The following is a 26,010-nucleotide window of genomic DNA, read 5'->3' on the forward strand; positions in this document are numbered from 1 at the left end:
TAGATGACACCACTCTTATGGCAGAAAGTGAACAAGAGCTAAAGAGCCTCTTGATGAAAGTGAAAGAGGAGAGTGAAAAAGTTGGCTTAAAACTCAACATTCAGAAAACAAAGATCATGGCATCTGGTCCCATCACTTCATGGGAAATAGATGGGTAAACAGTGTCAGACTTTATTTTTCTGGGCTCCAAAATCACTGAGATGGTGACTACAGCCATGAAATTAAAAGATGCTTACTCCTTGGAAGAAAAGTTATTACCAACCTAGAAAGCATATTAAAAAGGAGAGACATTACTTTGCCAACAAAGGTCCGTCTGTCTAGTTAAGGCTATGGTTTTTCCAGTGGTCATATATGGATGTGAGAGTTGGACTGTGAATAAAGCTGAGCGCCGAAGAATTGATGCTTTTGAACTGTGGTGTTGGAGAAGACTCTTGAGAGTCCCTTGGACTGCAAGGAGATCCAACCAGTCCATCCTAAAGGAGATCAGTCCTGAATATTCCTTGGAAGGACTGATGCTGAAGCTGAAACTCCCATACTTTGGCCACCTGATGTGAAGAACTGGCTTATTTGAAAAGACCCTGACGCTGGGAAAGATTGATGGCAGGAGAAGAAAGGGACGACAGAGGATGAGATGGTTGGATGGCATCACCGACTCAATGGACGTAAGTTTGAGTGAACTCTGGGAGTTGGCGATGGACAGGGAGGCCTGGCGTGCTACAGTCCACGGGGTCGCAAAGAGCTTGACACGACTGAGGGACTGGACTGAACTGACCTAGATAATAAACAGCCCTAAATACATAAAGAAAAGAAAAGAAATAGTAACTCTAAAATAAAAAAATAACTAATATGTATAAATTCTGAAGGGTTATTTCTTTGTCACCCATGACAAATCTTCCAGTGAATTAGAGTCTTTGTTATCTGAGCATCCCTAGAAGATGGAAGGAATAGGGTACCCATGAGATCCAAGTCTGTCTTGCTTCCAGGAACAAGAAACACTAAATACATATTCCTGATTTAAATAAGTTTTCATTATTTTTACTCATTTATTATTCTAAGACATTAGTAATTTGAGGCTTGTGGTTAAAACAAATATATTATTTCCTAGTACTATTAGCACTGCTAACTTTTGATTTTTTTCTTAGCCACAAGATGGCAGGAGTTTCCAGGTTAAATTCTGTCCTATAGACATAGCCTTATTGAGGAATCCTCTTAAAAGTGTCATTCATTACCAAAAAAAAAGAAGTGTGTCACTCATAAAGCTTTAAGTAAAAAGAGGCTTTTGAACTAGGTCTCTAACTCCTGAGGGTTATAATAATCCCAGTTATTATCTGAAATGAAGCATCCTGTACAATAACAGGGCATTCTCTACAGCAGTGAAAAATACTGGGAAAACGTTTAATAGCTATTGCCTTACTACCTTTGCATCTCACAGACAGGATTATATTAAGGAACATTAACTTGAGCAGAGTCACAGCTAGAAAAGTGTCACAAGGAGTCCATTCCATGGAACCAGACTCTGGAAATGAACCCTCTTAGTCTCCACACTCTACTCACACCTGCACAAGCACATCCCAGTTACAGAGACGCCTATGTTAACACACGCTAAAGACGTCAACTGAGAATGTCAACTCAGCCCTTATCACCTAGAGAAGTAAGCTTTGGATGGCTGCCATGGGAAAGGCAGGAAGAAATCATGCCAGCTTGGCTTAGGCAGCAGACAGTCTTGGTGGAGCCCAGAGAACAGGCTCGCTGGGCTCAGCAGACAAGTCCCAAATGGATCAGCCTTCCCCTGCGCAAGGCACGACTAGCTGCTCTGTGCGTGCCCAGGACCAATGGGTTATTTACTGGGCGCCAGGCCATTTGGTAAGACCACTGTCTATATATGTGGGTATATATACACAAACATATTCGTCTCTTGTCAGCCCTCATTTTGTAGCTGAGAAAAGACACTCAGAGAGGTTAAGGTTACAGTCAGAGCTGCCTGACCTCAGAGTCCATGCTTTTTCCACTTTATCAAATGCCTTTCAAATACAATTAATTCTCCTTTAAAAATGATAGTGCACTTCCTATCTTTAAAAAAAAAATTTACTAGAAAACTAATAGCTTTCATAACACTGTCCACAAAACTATCTGTCCATTCTGTTAACGTCCTATGAATACTCACTTATTGTCTAATTCTCTTTGATCTTTGAAATTCTTCAGGTGGAGAAAACCCAGGATTCTTAGAAGGAAAATTCAACTTGGACAAGAATTAAATCAAGTAATCCCTCTCCAAATATTCTCCCACCACCAGGGGCACACCCTTGAGGACAGAAACTTTGCCTTTATTCACTGGCAACCTTTGGTCAACAGCTGACACTCAATGAATGGTAATGGACTGGCTACCAGAATAAAGGACATGATGACCTTCCCTCCTGGAGATGCCCAGCTCATTTATTTAGATGCTATAGTTACGTCAACCACAAACTCTTAACAGTCTTTTCCTCCCTCATGTGATCCACAGGATCCTGACAATCTCTAACAATCATTACAAAGTACTTTTAGAATTAAATCGTCTCCATATTTGCTAGGCATGTCTTCTGCCTTGATGGGCAGTCTGCCCCGTGCCTATACACCTAATGCTTCGGAATTTTTCTAAGGGGGGTAGGGGTGCTAAGTGTCAACCTGTCCCCATCCAAGTTCACTTTAAATCTCTTCAAAGCTATGTAAAGCTATGTAGGTATTCTCCAACAGACGTTCTCCCATATGGCTAAATAACTGTTACACTAAGCATTTCCCTCTTTACCAAGCTAGCCTCAGATAATAAATCATCAAGTAAGGCAATTGGGACTGGCCTCCGACAACCCTCAAATATCCTTGGGTTTATCATGGCATCCCTTATTTTCCATCTACCAGAGAGCTGGCTCTGTCAAGTACTTAGCAGAGCTCTTTACACAAACTGAATCGTGTAAATGAATGGAGCACCTGTCTTTCTCACTGCACACTTTTACCCTCACTCTACTTCAGATATAAAATGTGAAATTTTCCTGTTGTTCCTCTCATACCATGATTAAAGAATAAACTCTGTGAGAAATCAGTTTATTTTACAACTCATACTACAATTCTATGTCTCCATATAAACTGTTGAGGCTTCCCAGGTGGCTCAGTGGTAAAGAAATCTGCTTGCCAATGCAGGAGACTCCAGAGACACAGGTTCAATCCCTGAGTCAGGAAGATCCCCTGGAGCAGGAAATGGCTACCCACTCCAGTATTCTTGCCTGAAAAACCCCATGGTCAGAGGAGCCTGGTGTGCTACAGTCCATGGGGTCGCAAAGAGTTGGACACGACTAAGCGACTAAGCACATAAACTGCTAACATTTATGTTAAATAAATGAAAGATACAAAGAGAAGGAACATTTGAATATTTTAAAATCTGTTAAAGAAGAGTCTCTACAGACATGGAGACTGGACTTGTGGCTGCTAAGGGTGGGGGAGGGATGGACCAGGAATTGGGGGTTGGCAGATGCCAACTGTTACATTTAGAATGGGCAAACAAGGTTCTCCTGTTTGGCACAGGGAACTATATTCAGTCTCCTCAGATAAATCATAATGGAAAAGAATACTGAAAAAAGAATGCATATACGTGCACAACTGAGTCACTCTGCTATAAAGCAGAGTTAGCACAACACTACTAATCAACTATACTTCAATTTAAAAAAAATTTTTAATATACAGTGAAAGTCTCAAAGTGTTAAAAGTGAATCTCGAGTCTGGCTTCTGAGAAAATGCGAAATTAACATGATTAGATACTACTTTTTACTCACTTGACAGGCCAGGTTTGATAAAGCCCTGTGTTAGTGAAAGTTAAGGAGAAATGGACACTCGCGTAGTGCTGGGGGGAAATTTAAACTCATTTAAGATCTAGAAAGGATAACTCATCAATATCCAACAAAAAAGGCACATCCTTCTTGACTTAGCAAATTTACTTCTAAGAATTTAACCTATGACTGTACTTATGCACTTGAAAAATGACTGCAAAAGGGGTTCACTACATCTTTGTTCACAACTGCAAGAGACTTAGAAATCTAATTTGAGACTAAGACATTCCACATCTATACAACCAAATTCTATGCAACTATAAGAGAGATGTTATATACGTTTAAAACCCTCAAATGCTATGGTATCATCTGTGTAAAACAGGAGGAAGAACACACAGATGTTCTAGTCTTCTATATGGTTATCTCCGAGGAAGCAAAGGCAAGTGGTCGGAGAACAACACTGGAGCGAAGATATGCAGCATACGCATCTAGACTTTAAAAATTCCAAACCATGTAAATATTACTGACTTTTAAAAACAAAAGTTCCCCTTGTGTTATGCAGATTTCCATCTCTTTCCCCAGCCCTATCTTCCTTCTCATTGGCCCTCCATGGGCGAGTGCTGCCTTTGGTAACCTAGCTCTTTCCCACTCGTGCCGCTGGTTCTGCCCATCCCCTTTAGGGCTCAGGGTCAGTCAGCACGGCCCTTGCTCCCCCATAGAGAGGACAGGCTGGCTCCGCCTGAACACTGAGCGCGACCCTGCACCGCGGGCGCATCCCTCCGCGTCTCTGTTCTGAGCAGCCCAGTCAGAAGCAGTATTTGCGGGCACCTCATTTCTTCTCTCCAGTGGTCAGTTCGTTAGATTATTTCCAAGCCAACAGAATTATCTTTTCCTAGGGGAAATTTTTTGATCTGTGAAATTTTGCCTGTCTATTGCACTGGAATATTTTTTTTCCACCAATTACATTAGTGCCATGCCTACACACTTCTAAATGACATCTGGTAATCATGAGAAAAATAAGTAACAGGTAAACTTAACATTTAACACTGGTGTTGGTTTAACACATGATCAACTTACCAGCTTTGTGTAGAACAGTAGGAATGTATGTATCATACAAATAATAAGGGGAAAAAAGGTCTATTAATGTAATTTGGCAATGATATCCACGTGCAAAACACTTTGCAAACAGGATATAATTCAGCATCATAAAATAACTATTACTGGCATTAACATTATATTGAAAATGTAATAAAACTTTAACCGATGTAGATTCTTAACAGACGTTCAAACTTACAAAGATTTGCAAGGTCAAACTTCGCAAAATAAAGTTGTCTGCTACCCACTAGCCCAAAATAAAAGTACTATATTCAACCTTGTTATTACATAGAGATTAGAAGTTTCAAACTGCTTACTGTCTGGCTTGCTCCTTATTGGAATAGGTTACGTTGACAACAGCAGTTTCCGAGTCAGTGTTCACTACAGGAAGAAAAAAAAGAAGAGGGAAAAGAAGTTAGTTTTCTTTCTACTTTCTTCCTTTTACAAATTTGAAAGCAATTGAGAAGACATGTACCTTGCTCACAGCTCTCCACCACTCCATACTGGACTAGTAAACTATCCAGCACCTATCAGGAGGGGGAGACAAAATTATAAGTTTTCAGTTTCCCGTGTTATCAGCAAGGGCAGGAGAAGGTTTTTAAGTAATTGTGATGGAAATGAGCCCCCCAAAATTAACTGGGGTTTGGGAATACAGAAGTGCGAGAAGGGCCCCAGAGAGAGCATCTGGTGGGTTTTCACTCCTGCCTCTCTGGAGGTCCTTGACTTCAAGTTGATCTAACCAAGATGTACGGATGTGAGAGTTGACTGTAAAGGAGGCTGAGCATTGAAAACGATGCTTTTGAATTCTGGTTGCTGGAGGAGACTCTTGAGAGTCCCTTAGACTGCAAGGAGATCCAACCAGTCAATCCTAATGGAAATCAACCCTGAACATTCATTGAAAGGACTGATGGTGAAGCTGAAGCTTCGATATTTTGGCCACCTGATGTGAAGAGCCAACTCACTGGAAAAGACCTTGATGCTGGGAAAGATTGAAGGCAAAAGGAGAAGGGGACGACAGAGGATGAGATGGTTGGATAGCATCACCGAGTCAATGCACAGGAGTCTGAGCTAACTCCAGGAGATAGAAGGACAAGGAAGCCTGGTGTGCTGAGGTTCAAGGGGTTGCAGAGTCGGACATGGCTCAGCAACTGAACAACAACAAAAGGCCCAGAAAGCCAGTGTGCAGAGCCACAGCCGTCTGTTCTGAGGCCGGAGGACAAAGACGCGTGTGTTTCTCATACACACACCACCACCACAGTCACACTTTCTCCTTGCAGAGGAGAAGGGCCCAAGTTAAGGCTTATTTCTTAAGATTTTCCTTTTTAAAGAACTTCCTTTTACAACTTAAAGGATATATCAGAACAGACCACTCTCAAGGCAGGCTAGCAAAATGAAGAAAGATATCCTGCCTGGAATCTTGAACTAAAGACGAATCTGAGGGGTTTATCAATTCCTGAACAGTAGAAAATATAAAAAGAAGTGCATCTATACTAAGAGTCTTCTAAGCCTAGAATGGGTTGGGAAAAAGTACAACTGGACACTGTCCTTCCTGTAGCAGCATTATTACACATGCATGATGACGTAACAAAAGGCTGTGAAAACAGTCACTAAATTTTATCACACTATAAACTGCAGGCATACCTCATCAGTATAAACCAAATTCAACTATCTTTTGCTCCTAAGAACTGTTAACAAGTTTTTCTTGAAAAGTAAAACCAACTAAGCTTCTATTAGTTTATAGTAAAGCACTTACTCATCAATTTTATTGCAAAATTTGAAGGACAGCCCTTGAAAATGTTTTCTGGCCCCCCCAGGACACAGTAAACCATCAAGAAACACACTGAGTAAGTTTTAATGGCAATTTCCTACTAAATTTTAAGCAATTTCTTCTAAAGGAATGTTTCTCTTACATGGTACATTTCAAGCTTTTACTTTGTCTCCTAAGTGCAGATTGAAATCTACAGCAAGGTTTGTCTGGAGATGAACTTTTAATTGTTTTTCCATTTTAAATAAGGTTAACCCCTATTTGTGAATGGAACTGTTAGTATTTTCACAGGTAAGCTTTGACATGGTGAATTTCCTGTGGGTGAGATCTAGAAGCACAATGATCTTTGTCTCAAATTACAGCTACTGTTTAAATCATAAAGCTTCATTTGTTTGGTTTTTTGTTTTTAACTCATAACACTTAACTGACTACCTAAAATTTAATTTGTCTGTCTCAGTCACCAGAAAGCATGCTCAGTGTGAATGGGAATGTCTTTTGTTTGTTGTACTATCCCCAGTACCTAAAAAAGACATTCAAATAGTTCATAAATGAAGTGACTAGTTCTCAGGAGGAAATACTAGTATAACTTAATAGGAACAGTATTCTGATAACAGTGTTTACCTGTTCTAGAGATAAGTTTGCTATGCATGTAATGTTGGATGAGACATAATTTTTAATAAGGGCCAAAGAACAGGAAACCTTCCATAATGCCATGAAATAGGTAATATACAACACGTAATACCTTAAAAAAAAAAAAAAACAAAACTTTAAACAGAAATCTACTTATATTTTTTAAACTACAAAAATTTTTAATAATACCAATAAATGGTTTTCTGTGTCACTTAACAGAATTCTTAAAAAATATTTAACTCATTCCAATTTAAATAATTAAAACATGAGGGAAGACATCTGCCATTTAACATTTAGCTTTTAAATGAAAGTCACTCTAATAGTAGAGCTTTAAGGCTTCCCTGGTGGCTCAGATAGTAAAGCATGTGTCTGCAATGCAGAAGACCCGGGTTCGATCCCTGGGTTGGGAAGATCCCCTGGAGAAGGAAATGGCAGCCCATTCTAGTATTCTTGCCTGGAAAATCCCATGGATGGCGGAGCCTGGTAGGCTACAGTCCATGGGGCCGCAAAGAGCCGGACACGACTGAGAGACTTCACTTCACTTCAAGACAACTTGGGTATCTTGAGGGGCAGGGGTACTGAGGCGGCTAGAGATGGTGGAAGAGGTGTGTAGAAAATAGGGGGTAAGTGCTAATTTAGTACGATAATTTAAATAAACATCATTAATTTTCCCTAAAGGCAATTTTTTCACTAAATACAGTAGTCGTCACATAATTTAGCTTATACTACATTAACTTTTACTATTAAGAGAAATCACCATGAAAGTTAAATGCTCATGACTTATAAACAACGCTGACTAAACCTGCAACAATGCTCATGAAACTCATGTCTCCAAAAGGCCTGCTGGCAAAGTGATGTATGTATATATACACTGATATATGTACACACACAAACAGTATGTATTTATGTGTGAATATACATACAAACATAAATAAATACAAGTAAGTTTTTAACTAAAATTGAGGAAATGTCCAAGTTTTTCACTGCATATATTATATAAAGTTTAGTATATTCAAAACAAAATTGCTTCTAAGATTTACTCACCTTATTCCTAAGTCACGATAAATGCTACTGGTTGTCAACTATCCCATGTGTAAAATCTCTAGGAATTAGAAACTATAGCCCTTATACGTTAAAAATGGTAAATTTTTATCATATGTAAAAAATTTTTATTGTATGTAAACCTGACTCTAAAACCAGAAGAAAAAAAAAAACTATAACTCTAAAAAAGTCAAGCATCAATCTTGGTACACAGATGAGAACAATTTAACAACACAACCTAGGCGGTTTTGACCTAGATATATATGGATGCCAACTCAAAGCTTTATGGGGGTGATCACAACTGAGAGATGGGAGAAGTCTGTCTACTTCGGTAACCTCGTCAGATTCACAAATCCCAGAAGGGTTTTCCAACCCCTAAATGACTGAGCAATGCCATGGTAACCAGTTCTAAATCTACCAGGTAGGCACCCAGACATGCTACAGGACTACTCAATTCTATCACGACACTGCAACCCACGGAACTCTCTCAGAATAAACACAACTTCCACTTGATTAGTTCTAACGTTGTGACTCACCCTGCATTCACTAGGAAGAAGGACAAAGGTTCCTAGTATCTGACACAGAAACCATCCACCCCTAGGTTCTTATCTCCTCTCCGCTCCTAGAACATCTTATATTTTCCATCTCTCCCATCTAGCTCCGGAGAAGGCAATGGCACCCCACTCCAGTACTCTTGCCTGGAAAACCCCATGGACAGAGGAGCCTGGTGGGCTGCCATCTATGGGGTCGCACAGAGTCGGACACGACTGAAGTGACTTAGCAGCAGCAGCAGCCATCTAGCTCAGCCACTAAATGTTTTCTTTTAAACAGCCTTGTGTAGAAGTTAAAAACAAAAATTCCTGCACTGCTCATTTCCAACATTTTCTTGAATCTCTTAAACCCCAATTCTTATTTCTAAGTACATTTATTTTACTCAAACCCAAAAGGAAATATTTCTCTATGACTGGAGAGTTTAAATTCCTGGAGGAAAAAGAAAGTATTGAAGTAAATTAAAGCCTCATAGGAAATGTCTTGGTCAAATTCTTCCTTTTTATACATTTAGGACTTAAAAATCCCAAATGTTCAACGTTATTTTAAAATATTCATCCAAATGTAGAAAACAGCAAGGAAAGAATAACAGGATAACTGCAAAGATCATTGCTTGCCATCAGAGAGCAGTAAGAATTAAACTTATAACAGACTGAAGTGGAAGCAATGTAAGTGTGCATCAGCTGATGAATGGATAAACAGATTGTGGAACAGCTACTCAATGAAATTTCATTCGGCCATAAAAAGGAATGAAGAACTGACATGTCTCTACAACGTGAATGAACCTTGGAAAACTTTGGCTTCTTTCACTTAACATAAGGTTTGCAAGGTTCATCCACGCTGTAGAGATATGTTGTAGAGACATGTCACGAAGACCACATATCGCATATGAAGTATCTGTTACGGAGAGCTCTATGGAGACAAGAAGTAAACAAGTGTTTATATAGGGCAGGTGGGGGTGGAGGACAAAGCTAGAAGTTTCTCTCTGAGGGGACGGGAATGTTCTAAAACAGACAGCGGTGACGGCTGTACATGCCTGTTAACATTCGAAACTACTGAACTGTACACTTTCAATGGGTGAATTATACAGTATGTGAATTTTATCTCAATAAAGCTGTTAAAAATAACTAAGGTCGATATTACTGGATAACAGCCTTGTTTTTTTAAACCCTGAAATATTATTGAAGCCCAACGAACTGCACAAAATTTGATCAGTTTTGCCTCTGTGTATACATTCGTGAAACCATCATAATCAACAGTTCTTCTTGCCTCTCTTCAATCTAGAATACCAAAATAAAGAACTGAAAATCTTCCTTTGAACTTTACACATCAGATTTCCTCTACCACAGAAGTCCTCCTTCCACCCTCCCTAAAACCATATTTCAGCTGACCCCTTACGGTTGCTGTTGTTTAGTTGGTAAGTTGTGTCCGACTCTTTTGTGACCTCATCATGGACTGCAGCTTGCCAGGCTCCTCTGTCCATGGAATCTGCAGGCAAGAATACTGGAGTAGGTTGCCATTTTCTTCTCCAGGGGATCCTCCTGACCCAGGGATCGAACTCACGTCTCTTGTACCTCCTGCATTGCCAGGCGGATTCTTTACCACTGGGTCAACAGGGAAGCCTGACCGCCTATGGGTGTGGTGTAATCCATGCTCTGCAGATATATCTACTGCTGATGACTTATTCTTTACACCCACTGCTCAGGTCCTATCAATTCTGAATCATCTGAAGCAAGGGTCTGATTGAATTCTTTCTTCCAGCCCAGTAACTGCCCTCCTGCTGGAAGTTACTTCTCTTCGGTGTCTTCAAAATGCCAAACTTCTACCTGGTGCAGGAGGTAATCAATGATCTGGTACTGCCCACATCTCCCTCACACACTTGCTCCAGCCATACCCTCAAGACTGTGAAAAGTGTCCCCATTTCCACAGCACCTGAGCTGACCTAATCCTGGAAGAGAAAGCAATGTCATTTCATGATCTCTTCACTGATCTTTATTCTCCCACAAAATTAGTGATTATTAACCATAGTGATGTGATTATTCGTAAGGAGTGTCTCAAGTAACCTCTTCCTAAATGTTATACTGGCTCCCGTGCTCCAGATAATGGATAAGACATGCATGACCCTAGATTCCAAGTCCTCCTTACTGAACGTGTGCGTTTCTGAAGATGATAGGATAGTGTTGGGGATACAGTCTAGGCACCCTCTTCAGTGGGAGCAAAGGAAACAAATTCTAGATTCACTAAAAAGTCTACAGTAATATAAAGAAATATTTATCATGAAAAGATATAAAAAGGGCTTCCCAAGTGGCACTAGTGGTAAAGAATCCATCTGCCAAAGCAAGAGACAAAGAAGCAGGTTTGATCCCTGGGCTGGGAAGATCCCCTGGAGGAGGGCATGGCAACCCACTTCAGTATTCTTGCCTGGAGAATCCCAAGGACATAGCAGCCTGGCAGGCTACAGACCACAGAGTTGCAAAGAGTCGGACACAAGTGAAGTGACACACACACATTTAAAAAAAGTACACATGCAAAGTCACAAGCATTATAAAAGCCAGTAAAATTAAAACTAAAAGTAGGATATTCAATACTTTTGCCCCAGCACACTTTGTTCACACGCAGACACACACACAAAAACAACAGCCTCCCGAACACAAAATCAAACTCAATCTTTGAGGAGAGGTTGTAAGAATGAAGTCATTCTGCCTATTCTTCATTCCCACAGGAGCAAAAGAAAAGCCATCAGACATGAAAGGAACTTTCTACAAATACAGCTCAACACATTTTACGGCAACAGGAACCAGTTGTTGCCAGATATGGATAAATCATCCCAGGAACTTTGTTCTCTTACATCTGTCTACAGACAACCAGCTACATTAATTAAAAAAACAAAAATTCTATACTGCATGTACCAATTACATTTCTAATAAATAATGGTACAAATTTCAAATACAAGATAATTTTTAAAAATATCTACCTTAATATATATTTCTCTTAAATGTTACCATTATAACTACTTGGGTAACATTCAAACCATTCCTGTGAAATGGACTTTCAACTCAAGGGGACCAACACACACAGACAGACCAGATCACTGCCAACCTGACAAACCATGTTGCACATCATCTTCATCACTGAAAACCTAGAGGGAGCAAATTCCCCGGCAGCGCAGTGGTCAGGACTCCACACTCTCACTGCCAAGGGCCAGGGCTCAATCCCTGGTCAAGGAATCAAGATCCCACGGCACAGCCAAACACAAAACAAACAAAACCCACAGCTAGATGCTTTAGAAAGGGGAAACGATGGAACAATGATAGACTTTATTTTCTTGGGCTCCAAAATTGCTGCAGATGGTGACTGCAACCATGAAATGAAAAGACGCTTGCTCTTTGGAAGAAAAACTATGACAAACCTAGACAGCATATTAAAAAGCAGAGGCATCACTTTGCTGACAAAGTCTGCATAGTCAAATCTATGGTTTTTCCAGTAGTCATGTATGGATGTTAAAGCTTGACAATAAAAAAGGCCAAGCAAAGAATTGATGCCTTTGAACTGTGATGCTGGACTCTTGAGAATCCCTTGGACAGCAAGGAGATCAAAGCAGTCAATCCTAAAGGAAATTAACCCTAAATATTTGTTGGAAGGACTGATGCTTAAGTTCCAATACTCTGGCCATCTAATGCAAAGAGCCGACTCACTGGAAAAGACCCTGATGCTGGGAAAGACTGAGGGCAGGAGAATAGGGCAACAGAGGATGAGACGGTTCTATAGCATCATCAACTCAATGGACGATGGACTGACTCAGTGAATGGACTCCATGAACATGAGTTTGAGCAAACTCTGGGAGACAGTGAAGGATAGGGAAGCCTGGCATGCTGCAGTCCATGGGTTCACAAAGAGTTGGACACAACAGAGTGGCTAAACTGAATAAACATCCAGGGGGAATCTCAGCCTCCAGTGTAGCACACAGATCTCCTAGTCCTCACAACTTTCTAGCCATCCTCAACTGTCACAAGATACACTCTCTTACATGGGGAGGCGACTGTAATTTAGGATTCCATAAAAGTCATGGGATTAGAGCAATTGAGCGCAAGAACAGTCCAAGTTACCCTCTACTCACACAGACCTCGAAGTCACAGAGGAAGATGATCATCTTCTTCAGGCGATGCTTGAAACCTGACACCTGGGTCCAAGCCCAGTAGTGAGTCCCTTTCTCCTCTGTTACTACATTTCACAGTAAGTTGGCAAGACCATCTACAGTCACGTACGCTAGGAACCGTGCACTCAGCCTTGGTAACTGCACCTGCGTTTCCCTCAAGCTCATCAACGGAAGTCCACCTACACAAGCTGCCTCCTACCTAATGCCCTGGGCCTGCCAGCTGCTTTCTTCTCTGCCACCACACTGCCTCCAGATCTCTCTCTGCAACATGCTCCCATGTTGTCTCCCACATTCACTTTTGTTTCCAGTTGTTCTCATAATAGATCTTCATCATCCAAAGTCTACATGTAGCTATTAAGCACTGGGGATGTGGCTAATCCATGTCCAAGATGCACTTAAGTATAAAACAAACAGCAGACTTTGAACAGCTAGTTAGTACAAAAAATACAAAATCTCAATTTTAAAAATACTAATTACATGTTAAAACTGTAATACACTGGGTTAAATAAAATATCAAAAATACTTTTCATTTCTCTTTTGCTTTTTTAACATGGCTACTAGAAAACTTTAAACTATATAAGTGGCCTGAACGGGCTTTCTGTTGGACAGCACTGGGCTAGACTAATTTTTAAAAGCTGAACTAATCAACTCATTGTACTTGGGATACAATCCAAAGTCCCTAATAAGGACTTCCCTGATGCTTCAGAATTTCCATGCTTCCAATCCAAGGAGTGCATGCTCGATCCCTTTCTGGAGAACTAAGATCCCACATGCCCGTGGGGTGGCCAAAAAACAAACAAAACAACAACAACAAAATCCACAAAGTCCCTAATGAGAGCCCTGAAGACTCCAGGTGAGGGGCCCATCATCTATGGCACTCTGGCTCCAACTACACTGGCCCTTTTTTGGTAATAAATTACGAGTAATAACATTTGAGTGTTTTCTAGTGGTAGCACTGTCCCAAATGTTTAATCTATTTTAACTCATTTAATCCACACAAACCCCATGGAGGTAACATCCCATTTTATAGATGGGTAAATTAGACATGAGAAGTTATACAGTATTTGAAGCTGGATAGACAGTGAAGTGATGGAGAAATGATTTAAACCCCAGCTGTCAGATTCAGAGCTCACACTCTTGAGCCCTTGGTCAAATACACTGCCTCATTTCCCTGTACAATGAGAAGATGTATAATGGTTCAGACTGAAGCAATCTAATCCTTACTTTGCAGCAAGATCAAAATCATCTTTCAGAAGGCAAAGAACTATATCAATTCTTTGGGTCAATAAACCTCCCCACCCTGTTCAAGTGCCTCAATCAGATGAAGATATTAACCAGCATGAACTTGTTCTATAGTTTTACTAACAGAAATAATGGCTACACACACCTACCACACACACTCTCTAAGTGATGCAAAGTTAGGTTTCTTATTGACTAGGTAATGACTTTCAAACCAGTTATTCCCCCAAGTGCTAAAAGAAACCACTGTCAGCTTGGGTGGGTCCTTCTGGATGTTTTTAGAAGTTTGTGTGCCACATGAAAAGATGCTCAAAACCATTAGTCATTAAGGAAATGCAAATCAAAATCAGTGAGATAACACTTCGTACCACTAGAATGGCTATAACAAAAAAAATTAAAAATGAAAATAACATATCTTGGCAAGATGTAGAAAAATTAGAACTTTCATACATGCTGGGAGGAATGTAAAAGAGTGCAGCCTCTACAGCAAACAGTATGGCAGTTCCTCAAAATCTAATAAAAGAAAAGAATTACCATACGATCCAACAGCTGCACTTCTGGATACCTACCCAGAAGAATGGAAAGCAGGGAGTCAGAGATATCCGTACACCTATGTTCACAGCAGCATTATTCACAATCAAAGCATAGAAGCAATCCAAGTGGATACAGCCAGGATCACCACTCCAAACAACTACAGCAAAAGGGGAAGACATGGGCTCAGAAGCCTGATGAAGCTGCCAATATACTTCTGCGTAAACGCCAATAACTAATGAAGTGACTTATCTACCTTTTCCGACCCAAGGCAAAAAGAGGACACTATAATAAAAACTTTCCTTTTCCCTCAATATCTGCCTTCTTTCTCATTAAGGTAAATATCAGAAGTTCAATTTCCCAGTAATTTCTTTAAGCTTCTAAGTACTTGCTTGCATGAACTGCTTCTAGGCCCTAGGAAGGACCTTGGCAATAGATTATAGTTATAGATTATAGAAAAAATAGTTAATTTTTCTTAAAGCTGCAAAACGAACGCATACTGTGATTAAAATAAACACAGCAAACCCCTATTTCTACTCTGAACTGAACTGTCATACACCCCCTAGTGAGTGGGGCTGGAGTGAGAATAAGCATTTGGGGGATCCAGTTAGAGGGAGCTGGTTTGACAAACACCAAGTCAGAGATCAGCAGGATATCTTAAGATTCACATTCATATAGCCTATAGCTAAACTGGCAGCGGACTGGCCCCAGGGCAGCCACTGGCAGCAGAGAGACTGAGGAGCCCTCCATTCCTGGGTGTCCTCCAACATTGGCTCCAGCCACCCCTGAACCCCCTTCCCAGCCACTCCAGCAGGGCCTCTGCCTCTACCCCGGGCCACCCTCTGATCAACACTCGACAGCAGTGAAGGTTTCACACAATCAACGAGGACCAGCAGTGGGACAACCAGGGCTGAAGAGCATGTCCCTGCTAGTTAGGGCCTGACAAAATGTGGTCCACTGGAGAAGGGAATGGTAAACCACTTCAGAATTCTTGCCTTGAGAAACCCATGAACAGTATGAAAACACAAAAAGATATGACACTGAAAGATGAGCCCCCCAGGTTAGTAGGTGTCCAATATCCTACTAGAGAAGGGCAGAGAAGTAACTACAGAAAGAGTGAAGAGGCCGAGTCAAAGCAGAAACACCCAGCTGCGGTTGTATTTGGTGGTGAAAGTCAAGTCCAATGCTGTGAAGAACAATGTTGCATAGGAACCTGGAATGCGAGGTCCATGAATCAAGATAAATTGGATGTGGTCAAAGAGGAGATGGCAAGAGTAAACATTGACATTTAGGAATCAGTGAACTAAAATGGACAGCTCTGGGCGAACTTAATTCAGATGACCCTTGTATCTACTATTGTGGGCAAGGATCCCTAAGAAGGAATGGAGTAGCCCTCAGAGTCAACAAAAGAGTCTGAAATGTAGTCTTAGTTGAAGTCCCCAAAAAGACAGAATGATCTCAGTTATTTTCCAAGGAAAACATTCAACATCACAGTAATCCAAGTCTATGCCCCAACCACTAATGCTGCAGATGATGAAGTTGAATGATTCTGTGAAGACCTGCAAGACCTTCTAGAACTAGCACCGAAATAAAATGTATCCTTTTCATCATAGGGGACTGAAATGCAAAAGGAAGAAGTCAAGAAATACCTGGAGTAACAGGCAAGTTTGGCCTTGGAGTACAAAATGAAGCAGGGCAAAGGCTAACAGAGTTTTGCCAAGAGAACACACCAGTCATAGCAAACACGCTCTTCCAACAACACAAGAGATGACTCTAAACATGGACATCACAGGATGATCAATACTGAAATCAGATTGATTATTTGCAGCAGAAGATGGAGAAGCTCTAAACAGTCAACAAAAACAAGACCAAGAGCTGAATGTGGCTTAGATCATCAGCTCTTTATTACAAAATTCAAGGCTCAAATTGAAGAAAGTAGGGAAACTACAAGGCCATTCAGCTATGACCTAAATCAAATCCCTTAAAATTGTACAGTGGAGGTGATGAAAAGATTCAAGGGACTTGTAGACAGAGTGCCTGAACAAGTATAGATGGAGGTTCGTAACACTGAACAGGGGGTGGTGACCAAAACCATCCCCAAGAAAAAGAAAAGGAAGAAGGCAAAGTGGTTGTCTGAGGAGGCATTACAAATAGCTGAGAAAAGAAGAGAAGTGAAAGGTAAAGGAGAAAGGGAAAGACATACGCAACTGAAGGCAGAGTTCCAGAGAACAGCAAGGAGAGATAAGAAAGCTTTCTTGAGTGAAGAATGCAAAGAAACAGAGGAGAACAACAGTATGAGAAAGACTAGAGATCTCTTTAAGAAAATTGGAGACACCAGGGGAACATTTCTTGCAAAGATAGACACATAAAGGACAGAAACAATATGGACCTAATAGAAGCAGAGGAGATTAAGAAGAGGTGGCAAGAATACACAGAAGAACTATATAAAAAAGCTCTTAACGACCCAGATAACCATGATGGTGTGGTCACTCATCCAGAGCCAGACCTCCTGGAATGTGAAGTCAGGTGGGCCTTAGGAAGCATCACTACGAACAAAGCTAGTGGAGGAGATGGAATTCCAGCTGAGCTATTTCAAATCCTAACATATGATGCTGTGAAAAGCTGCAGTCAATATGCCAGCAAATTTGGAAAACTCAGCAGTGGCCATAGGACTGGAAAAGGTCATTTTCATTTCAGTCCCGAAGAAAGGCAATGCCAAAGAATGCTCAAACTACTGCACAATTGTACTCATCTCACAAGCTAGCAAAGTAATGCTCAAAGTCTTTCAAGCTAGGCTTCAGCAGTATGTGAATGGAGAGAACTTTGAGATATTCAAGCTGGATTTAGAAAAGGTAGACGGAGAAGGCAATGGCACCCCACTCCAGTACTCCTGCCTGGAAAATCTCATGGGTGGAGGAGCCTGGTCGGCTGCAGTCCATGGGATTTCTAAGAGTCAGACACAACTGAGCGACTTCACTTTGACTTTTCACTTTCATGCTTTGGAGAAGGAAATGGCAACCCACTCCAGTATTCTTGCCTAGCGAATCCCAGGGACGGGGGAGCCTGGTGGGCTGCTATCTCTGGGGTCGCATCGAGTCGGAAACCACTGAAGCGACTTAGCAGCAGCAGTAGAAGCAGCAGCAGCAGAGGAATTAGAGATCAAATTGCTAACATCCACTGGGTCACAGAAAAAGCAAGGAAATTTCAAAAAAACATCTACTTCTGCTTCATTGACTATGCTAGAGCCTTTGACTGTGTGGATCAAAACAAACTGTGGAATATTCTTGAAAAGATGGGAATACCAGACCACCTTACCTGCCTCCTGAGAAACCTGTATGCTGGACAAGAAGCAAGAGTTAGAACCGAACCTGGAACAATGGACTGGTTCCAAATTGGGAAGGGAGTACTGTCTCCCTGCTTTTTTAACTTATATGCAGAGTACATATGAAATGCTGGGCTGGATGACTCACAAGCTGGAATCAAGACTGCCAGGAGAAATATCAACAACCTCAGATATGCAGATGATACCACTTTAATGGCAGGAAGTGAAGAGGAACTAAAGAGCCTCTTGATGAAGGTGAAAGAGTGAAAAGGCTGGCTTAACATAGCATTCAAAATAAAAGATCATGGCATCTGGTCCCATCACTTCATGGCAAATACATGGGGAAAAAATGGAAAGTGTCTGATTTCACTAAGGATGGTGACTGGAGCCACAAGATTAAAAGACATTTGCTCCTTGGAAGAAAAGCTATGACAAACCTAGACAGTGTATTAAAAAGCAGAGACATCACTTTGCTGACAAACGTCTGTATAGTTAAAGCTACGGTTTTTTCAGTAGACATGTGTGAATGTGGGATTTGGGTCTAAAAAGGCTGAGCACTGAAGAATTGATGCTTTCGAACTGCAGTGCTAGATAAGACTCTTTAGATTCTTATCCAAGAGCAAGGAGATCAAACCAATCAATCCTAAAGGAAATCAACCCTGAATATTCATTGGAAGGACTGGTGCTGAAGCTCCAATACTTTGGCCACTTGAGGAGAGGAGCCAACTCATTGAAAAAGACCCTGATGCTGGGAAAGACTGAGGAAAAGAGAAGGGGAGCAACGGACGAGCTGGTTGGATGGCCATCACTGACTCAATGGACATAAATTTGAGCAAACTCAGGAAGACAGTGAAAGACAGGAAGCATGGCATGCTGCAGTTCATGGGGTTGCAAAGAGTTGGACAGGACTTAGCAACTGAACAATAATAATTAAAATTGCTAGCTTCCAGAAAAACCCCTACCACCCTATGCTGCCCCGCCAGATATCTGACACAAAGTGTGCAGGGCTAGAGGTTGCGGATCATGACACAAACGCACCTACGGCCCTTCCTTAGACCTATCTGGTAAGTGGAGGAGAAACCAGGCTTATGATACATGAAATGGGAAACTAGCCAGTAGAAAATGTTTTCCAGGCATCAGAAATGTGAAACTAAGCAGAGAATTAGGTTCCCATTTTGTCTGTTCAAAATGGAAGCCTTTCTTATCGGAATACAGTAGATGGTGCACTTTACATGTAAAAAAAAAAATTTCCCCCTGATTTTGTGAGAATGAGTAAAATAAAACTTTTCAGAATTCCTGTGGGAAATAAAAGAAATGACTTATCTAAAAGAGGCGAAAAATGTTCAAAATTGTAGAGGCCTTCAAAAGTGGTAGCAGACCGTCCCACTTCCCCAATTAAAGCTTATTTAAAAGTAAAAAAATAGCATCTGGAGAAGAAAAATAAAGGTTGATTCCAAAGTAAATACTGATAAAATATTTCCCATAAGAATCAGTCCTCCAGATCCACAGGAGTTCTTCTACTGGGTCTATGGGGTCTTATAGTAACTGGAACTAATGAACAGGTCAACAATACATGATATATTCATGCACTAGAATATTATCAGAGCTATAGAAAAAAAATGCAGTAGGGCTTCCCTGGTGGTCCAGTGGCTAAGAATCTGCCTTGCAATGCAGGAGACATGGGTTCGATCCCTGGTACGGGAATATACCGAAGACTCCACATGCTGAGGGGCACCTAAACCCGTGCACCACAACTACTGAGCCTGTGCTCCAGGGCTGTGAGTCACAACTCCTGAAGTCCGTGCGCCCTAGAGCCTGTGCTCCTCAATAAGAGAAGTCGCTACAATGAGAAGCCCACCACAGCTACTGAGTAGCCCCTGCTCTCTGCAACGAGAAAGCCCATGTGCAGCAGCAGAGATCCAGTGAAGCCAAAAATTAATTAAAAAAAAAAGAAGAAATGAAGTACATATTACAACATAGACGCACCTAGAGAATAGCAGGCTAAGTCAAAGAGGATACGTATAATTCCATTTACATGAAATATCTAGAATAGGCAAATCCATAGAAACAGATTAATGGCTGCCAGCAGCTGCGAAGAAGCTAGAAGGGCAAGGGCAGTGCCTGTAAATGCTGTGAGTTTATTTACTCTTTGGGATAAAGAAAATGTTCCAGAATTAGATAGCGGTGATGGTTCCCAGCCTTGTGAATACACTAAAAAACACTGCAAGTGAAAGAAGTGTTGGTCGCTCAGTCCTGTCCGACTCTTTGCAACCCCATGGACTGTAGCCTGCCAGGCTCCTCTGTTCATGGGATTCTTCAGACAAGAATACTGGAGTGAGTTGCCATTCCCTTCTCCAAGGGGCCTTCCTGACCCAGGGATCAAACCCAGGTCTCCCACATTGCAAGCAGATTCTTTACCATCTGAGCTCCCAGGAAGCCCAATTGTATGCTTTAAAGGGGCCTATTTTATGATATGTACTTCATAGCCCAAATTTCCAATACAGAAAATCTTAAAACATAACAGGATATAAACAGACATGACCCAACCTTGTAAAAGCACCTACCATACTAGACTAAACCTGGAGTCCAACATTACAATGTGGCCATCGAGAAAAAGGCTTTTTCTTCTTGTCACTTTCTCAATTTTCTACAATGAACAAGTAATCTTGCAATCAGGGAAGAAAAGAGGTCATTAAATTGGATTATATTGGTCTTTACACTGTTTTCCAAAAAGGTAATACCAAGAAATGAGAGTTGGGAATTCCCTGGCGGTCCAATGGTTGGGACTCCAAGCTTCCACTGCAGAGGGCATGGTTTGACCCCTGGTCAGGGAACTAAAATCCTACATGACTCAAGGCCACAAAAAAAAAAAAAAAAGAAAGAAAGAAAGAAAGAAAACGAAGGTTCTCCTGTCCTATTTTAAGACTCTCACTGGAGAGTGCTAGAGAAACAACTGAACCCAAAATTGGTTAATTCCTTAATAACCATCTTTAAAATAAAACACATTCTTTTTCAACTGAACAAACTGAATGTTTGAACCAAAAATCTGGCTTATTCCTTAATGACCATCTTTAAATCATCTTTAAAATGGAACATGTTTTTGGTTCAACTGAACAAATGGCAAAGCCACACCCATGAATTATTCGGGGACTGGGCAGAGGAAGGAAAGAGTCTACCCACACCAATCCACCGTAACAGCACTGCACAGACACCGCTGAGACAAGGACAGGGGACTAGAAGGGTGGCCTGGGGATAAAAGTCAAGCGAAATCCTTTCCCTCCATGGCTTAAGTGTTCCCTGTGACAAACATGTATGTCAGAAGTTTAGCTGCTTTTGACCAGTGGTGTGGACAAGCCATCACAGCACTGCCAAGTTAGTGACAAACGTAGCCTATACAAATGTCCTTGGCATTTCCCCATTCTGAAATGCTTTGGTCAGGTGGGGCAGGAGGTCCCCCAGGGTGACCCCACACTCACCCAGGCTCTCAGTCTCAGGCAGTGTGTGTTCAAAATCAAGGCTTTACTTGGAGCTCAGACATATATTTGCTATACTTAAAAACTGCTAACTAAGCCCCTGAGTATTGCTTTCGGTACCAAATTCTGCTGCATGAGCTTTTCACCCAGATTGCACGCCTTGCACTGTAACATGATCCTTCTTCACTCATGCTGTTTAGAAAGATCTGGGTACCAACTTAGATAGCATCTATTACTGATAAACTGGGACTGGAAGTGGACATGCGTAAGTAACTGTAAAGGTTTTAATAAATAACAAAGTTCTATCGACAGTCAAGGCGAGGGACTTCCTCGGTGGCCCACTGGCTAAGACTCTGCGCTACCAGTGCAGGGTGCCCAGGTTTGATCCTTGGTCAGGGAACTAGATTCCACATGCCACAACTAAGACCCAGCACAGCCCCAAAAAAAGTCAAACAGAAGTTATACTTGAGGAAGACAATTTAATTAACTGTCAACTTTTCAGGAAATCAAATCTATAAAATAGCAAATTCACCTCTTAGAAGTTCTATTTATTCACCAACCAGGGTCACCTGGGGTTTAAGAAGATGCTGGGGCTCTGAGAAGAGGTGGGTCTCAATTTTCTGCTCTTCAAACTATTCCTCTGTGCTTCCTTCAACTTCAGAGATTCCCAGAGTCCTGTCTACAGCTCACCACATCTAGCACATATTTGGTTTGGAATCTGTATGTTCCGTGGCTTCTACTTGGTCAGTTTAAAACTCCATGTACCAACTCCATGTACTTGCTGTCCACATGGCAACTCCACGTCTCTTACTGCTCACTGAATCGAAGTCTATTTTATAGGGGTATATTTTAGAAGCAAAACCATGGTCAGCTCTCTACATCCTAGTAGCAGGGGGTGCTAAAAATTTGAACACCAATTTTTAAGATGGGTTGGAAGATTCATAACCTGGTGATTTCCTCAAATATAGAAAAGCTATTTCAAAATTAATATTCAGCCATGAATACAACAAACACAGCCACTATACTATGTGAATTTTAAATTTAAAACCCTTGAACCTCCCCTTGGCTCTCAGGGGGGAAAAAAAAAAAACCCATGCAATTTAATATGGTTCAAAACATTATCACGAATTACTCTCCAACCTCATCTCTCATCAATTTTAAAAACAGAACATTTATTGGTTCTTATTATTGTCTAGAATGCCGTCCCTCAGTCTCTTGTTCTAGGTTAAAGAGCGTCTGTTAAAAATCCATGTCCACAGGTACCAGAGGTGGTTTCGTCACTAAGTCATGTCCAACTCATTGCAACCCCATGGACTGTAGCCCGCCAGGCTCCTCTGTCCATGGAACTCTCCAGGCAAGGACACTGGAGTGGGTTGCCATGCCCTCCTGCAAGGGAGCTTCCCCTTTCAGGGATTGAACCTGGGTGTCCCGCATTGCAGCTGAATTCCTTACCATCTGAGTCACCAGGGAAGCCCCACCAGTACTGTGAATGGCCTCTAACCCAATGACTGGCACCCGCTGAAGAAGAGGGGAAACTGGAAACAAAACACACAGGGGGAGCAGCACCACAGGGCCACTTAGCAGAGACCAGGATGATGCAACTGCAAGCCCAGGGACACCCACGACTGCCGGCAGCCTCCAGAAGCTCGGAGAGACTCGCCACCACTGATTCCAGACTGCTGCCCTCCCGAACTGTGGGAGATGACAGTTCTCTTTTAGCTCTCAAAGTCTGCGGAAATTTGTTATGGCAGCTTTTTGAACAAACACACCCTCCCCCATCCTCCACACAGTAAGTACCTTATACTTAACTGTGGGTCTTGTCTTTCCTATAATAGGCCATTTATCTATTCACTTTCGAATTAGAATGTACTTCACGGTGCTATCTTTGCAAACAATTACAGGACTTTGCAAACAATTAGACTGGAAATTCTACAGAGCAACAGAGAACCCATGTCACGGGCAGCTCTATGTACACACAGAAACTAACCTCCAAATACTCTTTCAATTCTTCACATACATTAGCACATGTAAGATGCTTGACATCCAACATGAGTCATAAGGGAAATGCAAACCAAAACCATAATGAGGTGTCACTTTACACCACTAGGGCAGCTATAATCAAAAAGTTGGATAATAACAAGAATGTCAAAGAATGTGGAGGAACCAGAAGTTTCATACATTACTGTTAAGAACGTAAAATGGTACAGCCACTCTGGAAAACTGTTTGGCAGTTCCTCAAAACCTTAAGCAGAGTTACCATCAGTCTCAGCAATTTCACTACTTGGTATATATGCAAAAGAAATGAAAACATATGTTCACACAGCAAAAAAAATTGTACGTAAATGTTCAAAGCAATATCACTCTTAACAGCCAAAAAATGCAATCAACCCAAATATTCAACGGCAGATGAATGAACAAACATGGTATATCCATATGACTCAGTATTATTCAGCAATAAAAAGCAATACACACTACAACATGAAGAAGTCTTGAAAACATTTTGCTAAGTAAAAGAAACCAGACACAAAGGCTACAATGACTACATTTTCTGATATGTCCAGAACAGGTAAATCTATAGAGAGAGGAAGTTTAGAGACTGCTTAGGACTGAGAGAGATGGGGGTGGGGGGAGTGATAGCTAAAGAGTACAGGATTTCTTTTTTGAGGTGATAAAAACATTCTAAAATTAACTGTGGTTCCAGTTGTACATGTCTGAATATAGCAGAAAACACTGAATCGTGCACTTTAAACAGATGAATTGTTTGATATGTGAACAACGGCTCAGTAAAACTATATTAATTAAACAATAGGGAGCCAGGGGCCCTATTTGTAAGAATAAGAGACCACAAACAATCTATACACAAAATGAGATAAATAAATTAGTTTTACCAATTACACAGACATTAAAAAAAGAAAAAATGGTCATGAACTGTTCGCACAGTGTACCTGGTAGGTACCCAAAACTAGTTTGCAAACAACACTGCCCGTATCATCCTCTTTGTGTGCACCACATGTGTGTAGCCAAAACTTAAAGGATGTTCAGAAAGTCGTCCGCTCAATCCCCTAGCCAACTGAAACTGTGACTTTTTGTGTGGTATTTTATCTAAGCACTGTGTATTTTCTTTACAAAAATAAGGAAAACTTGTAGTTCACAGTGTTATTTATACGTCAGCTTCCTTGCTTTAATAATGAAGACAGCAGGTGTATTTTCAAAAGGACCCAGGAGCCAACTTGAAAGAACTCCCAGAGGCTAAAAATGAGACAATTTGACCAGAATTTGACCACAGTAAAGCTAACAAAAAATGGACTGAAACAGAAAGTGTTATTATAAACTCAAAATGTTTCAAGAAAAGTATCAGTTATTACTGGAGACCTTCAAGTTGGTAAATAAATATTAGCAAATACTCACCTTGCCATTTTTTAAAGAACAGAATGTCATGGTAACCACACAGTTCATCTGAGAAAGTTTCTTTTTATGAAAGTGGTTCAATTCATAAATGAAAAAATAATAAAATCAGAAAATCCCTTTGCCTTTCATGAAATAGATTTCTCAAAATCTATGGCTGCTACACCACAGAAAGAGAAAACCAGGTATGCACTTCCTGACCAAAGTCTGTGCCTCCACCTATGAATAATTCTTGCTTAAAAAGAAGAGGAGGAGGAGAGGAGGAGAAATGGAATCTGAGTATGATCAAGCCTTTTGTGGTTCTCCACCTTACCAACACAGCAGAATCACTTGAGAAGCCTAAAATACTGTGCCTAGGTCCTAATAGCCTGGAGATCAGATTTAATTAGTCTACAATATAGCCTGAGCACTAGATTTTTTTTTTTTTTTTAAATAAAAATCCCCAATTGATTGTAACATGCAGCCAAGATTAAGATCTACCTACCAATACACAGGGCTATAGAGGACTGAGAAACCAAAGTATAATGTAAGGATGAATCCGCTGATCAACAAAAAGATCGGGCAGGAACAAAAGCTGCAGCTTAACAAATGGCAAGGAAATAAGAAACAAAAAGGACTGGGTAACCCAAAGATCAAGAGGCAGAGGGGAAAAAAAGAAAAAGAAACCGAATGGAAACAAAATTTTTAAATGTGTGGGGCAACTACAATATCTGAATGCTTCAAATTTTATAATATGAATTTGTGTGATGATACTGGTTTATTTCTTAGTTCTTAAATTTTAGAAATACATGCCGAAATAATTATCAGTAAACTTATTTAGTAAGATTTATTCAGAATTATCTGATGGGGGAGGAAATGAGACTGACTATAAACTGATAGTTGTTAACATCAGGTGATAGGTCTATGGGATAGTCTATTATACTGGGCTCTTTACATTTGTATATGCTTTAAACTATCCATTTTGCTGTGGCTGCTGCTGCTAAGTCGTTTCAGTCGGGTCCGACTCT

General features: G+C 40.9%; 1 protein-coding gene across 3 annotated transcripts in view; it reads right to left on the reverse strand.

The window, feature by feature from the left end:
• IGF2BP3 (insulin-like growth factor 2 mRNA binding protein 3) overlaps positions 1–26,010 on the reverse strand; it is a 143,535-nt gene that overhangs the window by 31,603 nt on the left and 85,922 nt on the right. For all 3 annotated transcript variants that reach the window (XM_010839053.1, XM_010839052.1, XM_010839051.1), the window contains 2 exons: positions 5,368–5,419; positions 5,210–5,273 (listed from right to left, as the gene is read on the reverse strand). In XM_010839053.1, coding sequence (XP_010837355.1) covers positions 5,210–5,273; positions 5,368–5,419 — 116 coding nt within the window. The remainder of the gene's footprint in view (positions 1–5,209; positions 5,274–5,367; positions 5,420–26,010) is intronic.

This window comes from Bison bison, unplaced genomic scaffold, assembly GCF_000754665.1.
Source record: "Bison bison bison isolate TAMUID 2011002044 unplaced genomic scaffold, Bison_UMD1.0 scf7180017864109, whole genome shotgun sequence".
NCBI classification, from domain to species: Eukaryota; Metazoa; Chordata; class Mammalia; order Artiodactyla; family Bovidae; genus Bison; species Bison bison.